Consider the following 7,200-nt stretch of genomic DNA (forward strand, 5'->3'; position numbering starts at 1 on the left):
GTAAGGAGGAAAAATAATCGTGTAAATTCAATGTTTGATGGGATAGAAAAAACCGATCACGCATTTTGGATACATACGAGTCGAGTATTTTCTTGTGGGAAACAATTACAAACCCGTCGTCTCCTTATGTCAGTTTATAGAAACATGGGCTTCACAAATGCTATATTGCGATGAGGTTGATGGAGTTGATGTGTTGTGTTCCTAACCTAAGTTTGGACAGCCATCGAATTTGAATACACGTGTACTAGACGTCTTCTTGCATTGGGAACACAGACGGGATTTTGTTCGTAGCTTAGGTCCGATGTACAAATGAACGAAGTGCGAATGGTCCTCGGCAAGTTTGTGACGAGCTGTCTTTCTGGGGGACACATCTTTTGGGCGGTCCCCAGCTAAACCACACGCCAACTAAGCTTCCATTAACCTATCTGTTTGTCCTAATCACTCCATCAACTCTTTCTTTCTCTTATAAAACCCTAGCAAACTTTGCTGCATGACTTAACTCTCTCTCTATCTCGATCTCGAAGCAATATGTGGCGCGGCAAGAGGTGTGCGACGAGCATGATGGAGAAGCAGGGCACGTGCATTACTAACTCATACAACAAGCCATGGAGGAACCGCCGTCCATTGACCGACACCGTGTTGAACACATTAGTTACATGGACCGGCAACATGCTCGCATCGCTGAGCGGAGTTTGTGATGCCGCCAGCTCATACACGCAGTAACTTTCGAGCTCAAATCATCTCTCCTCGGGCTGATGAGTTGGTTTTTCATGTGCCCCTCTTCCCCATCGCGACCACCGCACATAAATGGTCCCAGCTGCTTCTGCAACAACTAGCTCATCTCAGAAACATCCGGTGAGTCATTAGGATTAACCCGTAATTAGTCCATTTCAATGATTGGCTATGCAGAAGGAAATATAAAAGTAGCCGCAGCCAATGAATTTCCATTTCTCTGTGTCTTGGGTTTGTCGGCCACATGATTAGGCAGATCGTTTTGAAAAACGCGGTCGTGGTGAGATTTACAGTGAGGATTATGACAAATAACAGAAGATATAGCATCACACTTTGTAGGTCATTAAAGAACTTTGATCTGAAGAGAGAGATGCCATGCTAATCCCGCTTTAAGTGAACGTCAAGCAGGGGGTATGGACAGATTTAAGAAGGTTCAGGGACTCCTTTACCTGTTGACTATTACCAAAACCTCTGATATTATTAGGGAGTATGTATTGATGATTTTGTCAAATTAATTAGTTGTTGTCTATAAATGAGGAAGAGTGTATTTCCATGGGCCATCCAAGCTTATCTATACAAGGTAGGTTTTCTAATCATAAAAGAAGAGACATAAGGTGACTACGCTAACAAACCTATGAGAACGGTGTTGTATCGGGTTAATTTTCTCGTTAAATACAAATAGAAAAATGCGACTACATAATAGAACAGTGAGTGGTAATAGTTGACTTTTATTTTTATCTCGTCGCAACCCTCTTTGAGGGGGCCTGGAGAGGGTTATATGGATTGTTAAGCAGGCGTCCATAATCCTCTTGCGAAGTAGAGTTACCGCCCATGAACCCTCACAAGCTCTACTGATCGCAACTAAGGCTCCGTTTGTTTTGTAAAAAATGAATATTTTTTAAAATATTTTCTAAAAAATGATTACTTGGATAGCTAAAAATAATTAACTAATAAAAAATATTTTTATTATCGACAACAATTTATGTTCAAACATTTTCGTGGACAATGAAAATATTTTTCGTTCATTTATTTTTGTAGGGGATAAAAAGCGATTATTTTTCGGAAAATGTTTTTCGAAATCTATACCAGCATAAAATATGAAACGAAAAATAACAATAAATCAATTCGGGCCATCTCGAGCAACACATCGCCTTGTTATTACGCCTCGAAAGAGGATCCCGTGAGCAAGAATATGCGTAAATAACGAATGAAAAGAAATTCCAATCAAAATCTCTAAACCTAGATGCTTGACTTAATCTATATGGAAAACAAGACATTCTTTGTCTTTCTATGTGTCATGAAATGCTACCTAAATCAACTAATGCGGGAAATAGGAAATTCTTTTGCTTGAAAAACTCTAAAAGTCTAGACAATCTAAAAGCAAGGATGAAAAGCTTAATGACATATTTTATAATTGAAAACAAGTTCCTCTTTTTCGGAAAGTACGAGAAAAACGGCATTGGTGAAAATCTAAATGTCAAGCTATCATTCGATTTGTAATTTATTTTATGAGAAGAAAGGTCAGACATACTTTTTTTATTTGGGTCAAAAGCTCAAGCACACTTTAAACGGGTGAATTTCATACTCATGAAATATCGCATTAGCTAGTCCGCAATCCCCCCCAATTATATGTATTTGAACGCATACCGTACGATCCATTGAATCATGCGGGTCCCAAATGATGCGACGGCTAGAATGGCGTTGAGCCCATCTCGGCTCCACTTTCTTGGTTTTGGGCCACACAGGTCATTGGAGGAAGAGGAGGCAAATTCAAAAGAGGTGGGAGTGCCGTTTCTCTGTTGAAAATCTGTGCATTACAGAAACGTCCTTTGAATTTTGAAAGACAGACGCTCGCTTCACTCTGTTTCAGCAGTTAGTGTCCTTCATGCCGCGTGGCGCTTTCGGCGTTTGAAGTTCTTGAATGGACGAGCTGCCTCTCAGTTCTTCTTGAGCCGACCCCGAGAGTCGCGTTTCGGCACCTCCACCCGTAAGTTCGTTCAGCTGATACTGTAAGCTTGCTGGGTTTTCCTTTTCTTGCTCTTCTATTTCGTTGCTCTGTTGTTCGCTGAATGTGCATGGGGGGCTGCTTCTGTTTCTGTTGAGATTGTTCCTTTTTAAAAGAAAATGAAGTTTCAGCATTTTTGTGTTGAGTGGTTAAGTCATTACAAGTACGACGCTTTCTTGCTGTGGAATGAGCTCAAATTTGTCCATACTTTAGAGAAGGCAGTGCATTTGACGCTTTATTTCATGATGTTGAAGTTAGGGGTCGGGGGCATGCGAACTTAAGTTCTTGTGCTACAGTCATGGTGTTTTTAAGGCAACCCTCGAGGCATTCGTTCTGTTTCTTGTTTCACGGGTTGTTTTTCATGAACTCCCTGTTTGTAGTTTCCTTCTTCTTTTTTCCTGGTTCGGAGTTAGTCTCTGAAGTAGGAATTAAGGCTGAGGGAGCGAGATAAAAAGTTTATCCTGAATTTTTCTCATAAAATATGCTAACAAGATTTCGTAAGCTAAAACATTTAGCAGCCTTTAAGGTGGTTACTTTCGTAGAGTATATTTCGTCTATATAACACCGTAAATCTATTTGAGGAAGTGCTGTCCCTGATTGGTGTGGATGAGCGAGATGATGGTTGTTGATCAAATGGATAATACTTCATTGGTCATTTATGCTTTCTCTCATCTAAGCTACTTTGGTTGAATTGTTAAAGGAGGAGTGATCTTGTCCTGTAAATATGTATCTACCGAATTTGTTCATTTGCAGCAAGCAGATTTTCTTGAACATACTGCTCAATCTTTCTTTTCATTCTTGAATCTTAATTGGACTGGATTAGGGCCATCAGCATACCAAAGTTAGGGTGCGCTTGGGATGACTTATGAGTATCATCGACAAATTTGCATCCAAAGTTCACCTTTCATGATAATGTCGTTGTAATGTGGATTTTGGCCATCGCTCATCAGTGTATTTTGCATATGCTCTTTCGATCCTAGAGTGCAGAAGAAACTTGGCATATAAATTGCGCGGCCAAATTTTCAGTAGGAGAGTTTTCAAGTTTTAGGGTGAAATGGCTTCAAGAAGTGAAGGTGGTGTGGCCAGAGTTCAGGAAGGCCTCCATTCAAATGTGACACCGAAAGATTATCAGGTCAATGGACAAAGGACCTTGCACATTTCAACTTCCAGAAAAGGACTACTGAGTGATAAAATTCCTAAAAGAGGAGGCGTCTTTACTTTTCCCACTCCCAGCACATTCGGCCTTCTCAAGTTTGGTTCAGCGACCAATTTAGCTTCCCCATCGACAAAATTCAGGAAAGTAGCCGACGAAAGAGACGAAGAATCGTGTGCTGCCCCTTCTTCGACCAGGCAAGGTCTCCGGCAGCGTCTCGGTTTGGTCATTTCTAATAAGTTGGATTGGAGGTCTCTTGTGAAAATGTGCAAAGAATATGCAAATGACCCATTCAACGCTGTCCTCCTTTTATGGATAAGTTGTGTTGCTATATCGGGAGCTATTCTTTTTCTAGTCATGACAGGGATGTTAAACAGCTTGTTGCCGAAAAAATCGCAGAGAAATGCATGGTTCGAGGTTAACAATCAAATCCTCAATGCTTTGTTTACACTCATGTGCCTGTACCAGCATCCTAAGCGGTTCCACCACCTGGTTCTCTTGTGTAGGTGGAGACTAAAGGATGTATGTACACTTAGGAAAATCTATTGTAAGAGTGGTACCGTTAAACCCCGAGAGCGGATCCATATGATGGTGGTAGTTGTGTTGCTTCATGTGAACTGTTTTGCTCAGTATGCCTTATGTGGCCTCAACTTGGGTTACAAAAGATCAGAGCGTCCTGCAATTGGCGTGGGCGTGTGCCTCTCTGTCGCAATTGCTTCTCCTGCAATTGCCGGGTTGTATTCCATCCTTAGCCCTTTAGGAAAAGAGTACATATCAGAAGTTGATGAGGAAGCACAAGATGGAGATTCTTCCAGTTCTGCTCAGCCGGGCGACCTTAGAAGGAAGTCAATAGAGAAGAGATTGTCATTTGCATCCAAGAACGAGCATGGGATCATTGAACATGCGCCTGAATGGAGAGGGGGGTTATTCAATCTGTGTGACAATTCAGCAGTTGCGTATCTCTCTCTCTTTTGCAGCTTTTGCATCTTCGGTTGGAATATGGAAAGGCTTGGGTTTGGGAACATGTATGTCCATATTGCCACTTTCCTCCTTTTCTGCATCGCTCCTTTCTGGATCTTTGGCCTTGCCGCCATTAATATTGATGACGAGATAGTGAGGGAGGCTTTGGGGTTTACTGGCATTGTACTCTGTGTTTTTGGTCTGCTCTATGGCGGTTTCTGGAGGATTCAGATGAGGAAGAGGTTTAATTTGCCGGCAGATCACTTTTGCTGTGGGAAACCGGCAATTGCGGATTGTGTGAGATGGCTTTTCTGTTGCTGGTGCTCTCTTGCTCAGGAAGTGAGGACCGCAGATTTCTACGATATCATTGAAGACAAATTCTGCAGGAAACAAACGCGAGATTGCAGACAAGCCATGGTTTCTCATTTACCTTGTGAAGATGTAGCTGCTCAGAAGGAATCCAGCTCGTGTTCTCCGAACCAAAACAGCTATGGAGGCTTGCTTAGTGTTGGAAACTTGCAGAGTCCAGGTAGATATTCAAATGACACGTCTAATTTGGAAATGCAGCTTGCCGAGCTAGTGGAAGAAAGCAAGCTAATGAAGCCGCCTTCAAGTTCATTAATGGAAAGGGAAGGCATGTAGTAAATATTAGACACAGGCGTGGAGTGAAGAACCCGGCACTACCTAAAGTCTACTCTCTAGACATTTCCCTTCTTCCATGTGTCTTCCGCATCCTTCATTTTTTCGAGAGTGATTTTGTATCCATTATCTTTCGAACGCAGCTTATGGATGACACACGATGCTTCAATGTCTGCATTACACCATTTGAACTTTGTCCACCCTCGTTAAATTGCGATAATATTTGAAGTGGGAACTTCACTGAATAGTTCTGTGATCAATTTGTCCTGATTTATCTGTCCCACTTTCCCCTGCTTTGGCTAGTCTTTTTGGTTCGTCTGATCTTCTTGTGCTCAACTCTAATCAATCGATAAAACTTAATTTTCTTGGAGATGAGAAGCTACCCTTTTGCATATCACACCCAATACTTTTACAAATCTCCAGACTCCCTTGTTGAACTGTGATGTTTCTAGTTGTTGCAAATCTTGAAACGTAAGCACTGCAAATTAGCTTTACCAATGACAGATTTTCCTTCAAGCTTCCACTTGACGGCATGCCTTAGTTCCGCGCTTTAGTCAAATGTTCATCGCCAACATCACCAACTCGAAACTACCGCAGAGTATCTTACCTGATTCCCGAGGATCACTCTCCTGTCATTAAACTTACTTGTGAATGCATGGTCACAGAATGCGCCGATAATTTCCTCCTGCAAAGCCTCTCCTGTGTGTTATATCTGTCCACGATATTTAACTAAGCCCAGGAGCAATGCTTTTGCCAGCTGAGATTGGACTAGAGGGGACAAATGCCCAGTCCTTTTGAAGCACTCTTAAGAACAGCTCTCTGGGCGCCCTTCAGCGCAAAAAGATTTTTCGTCTTCCAAATTCTTGTTATCTATTTTTTGAGATTCCACGAGCAAATAGAAATGCCTTGATTAAACCAGTTCACGGGAACCCCGTGAACTGGTTTAATCAAGGCATTTCCTGTGCAGGTGGCCGTGATTCTTTTGCACATCGTCAGTAGGACTTTGAATAATGACATTCAATTCCTGAACTTCAGTAGCTTAATTAAGTGGACCGCCAGTGATTTTGAAATTCAAAATTTTCTAGGGGCTTCATGAAATTATCAGATATAAATCCCCAAGGGACGATTCGTCGTTCATAACTAAGCAACATTTGGCTCGGTTAGAACATCATACCTTCCTTGAAGTTTAAACACCATTAATCAGATGTGCATAGGCCACTCTCTTAACACCAATAAGCCCATTTAATTTCAGAAATGGAATAAAGTTATATTAAAGTTGTATTAGGAAAATCCTTTATGATGTTTTGAAGATGACAAAATAATCAAAGGCTACTAATGTGTGTAATGGTTGAGTAACTAGGTGAAGGATACACAAGCCGTTATGTAGATGATATTATAATAAAAACGTGTAAAGGTTATGAGTTCTCTATCAATGGTGAATACTGTATTGGACATAGAAGTGTCTACAAGCCTGAGGTACCAGAGTAGAAGGTAAATAAGCCTAGAACGGAGCGTTCGGTAAAGTTTGGAAGTACCATGGATAGGTGAACAACAAGGTAATTCCACGATTGACAATATACTCGGATATCACCAAACAACTGGACTTGGCTATCATCATAAGCCAGTTATAACGTGGTTATCAATAGCGTACTAAGTGGATATCAGCAAGGCCATTGCGTGAATATCGGAAAGTGATCTATGTGGATATCAG

The 7,200-nt window shown here is 41.4% G+C and overlaps 1 protein-coding gene across 5 annotated transcripts; it reads left to right on the top strand.

Annotated features, from left to right (window-relative positions):
* Nucleotides 1–486: 486 nt before the first annotated feature.
* Nucleotides 487–5,749, top strand: LOC115685876 (uncharacterized). 5 transcript variants are annotated; one of them, XM_056315435.1, is made up of 3 exons: nucleotides 487–2,511; nucleotides 2,603–2,719; nucleotides 3,718–5,749. In XM_056315435.1, exon 3 carries the CDS (start codon nucleotides 3,792–3,794, stop codon nucleotides 5,490–5,492), a length of 1,701 nt encoding a protein of 566 aa, XP_056171410.1. In that variant the 5' UTR covers nucleotides 487–2,511; nucleotides 2,603–2,719; nucleotides 3,718–3,791; the 3' UTR covers nucleotides 5,493–5,749. The 5 variants fall into 5 exon arrangements, with proteins under 5 accessions (XP_056171410.1, XP_056171411.1, XP_030466874.2 ...); XM_056315436.1 differs by having other exon boundaries at nucleotides 2,606–2,719; XM_030611014.2 differs by having other exon boundaries at nucleotides 487–2,719.
* Nucleotides 5,750–7,200: the final 1,451 nt, after the last annotated feature.

The sequence above is a fragment of the Syzygium oleosum genome, unplaced genomic scaffold (genome assembly GCF_021117445.2).
Source record: "Syzygium oleosum isolate NSW1041296 unplaced genomic scaffold, Sole_v2.1 Sole_v2.10, whole genome shotgun sequence".
NCBI classification, from domain to species: domain Eukaryota; kingdom Viridiplantae; phylum Streptophyta; class Magnoliopsida; order Myrtales; family Myrtaceae; genus Syzygium; species Syzygium oleosum.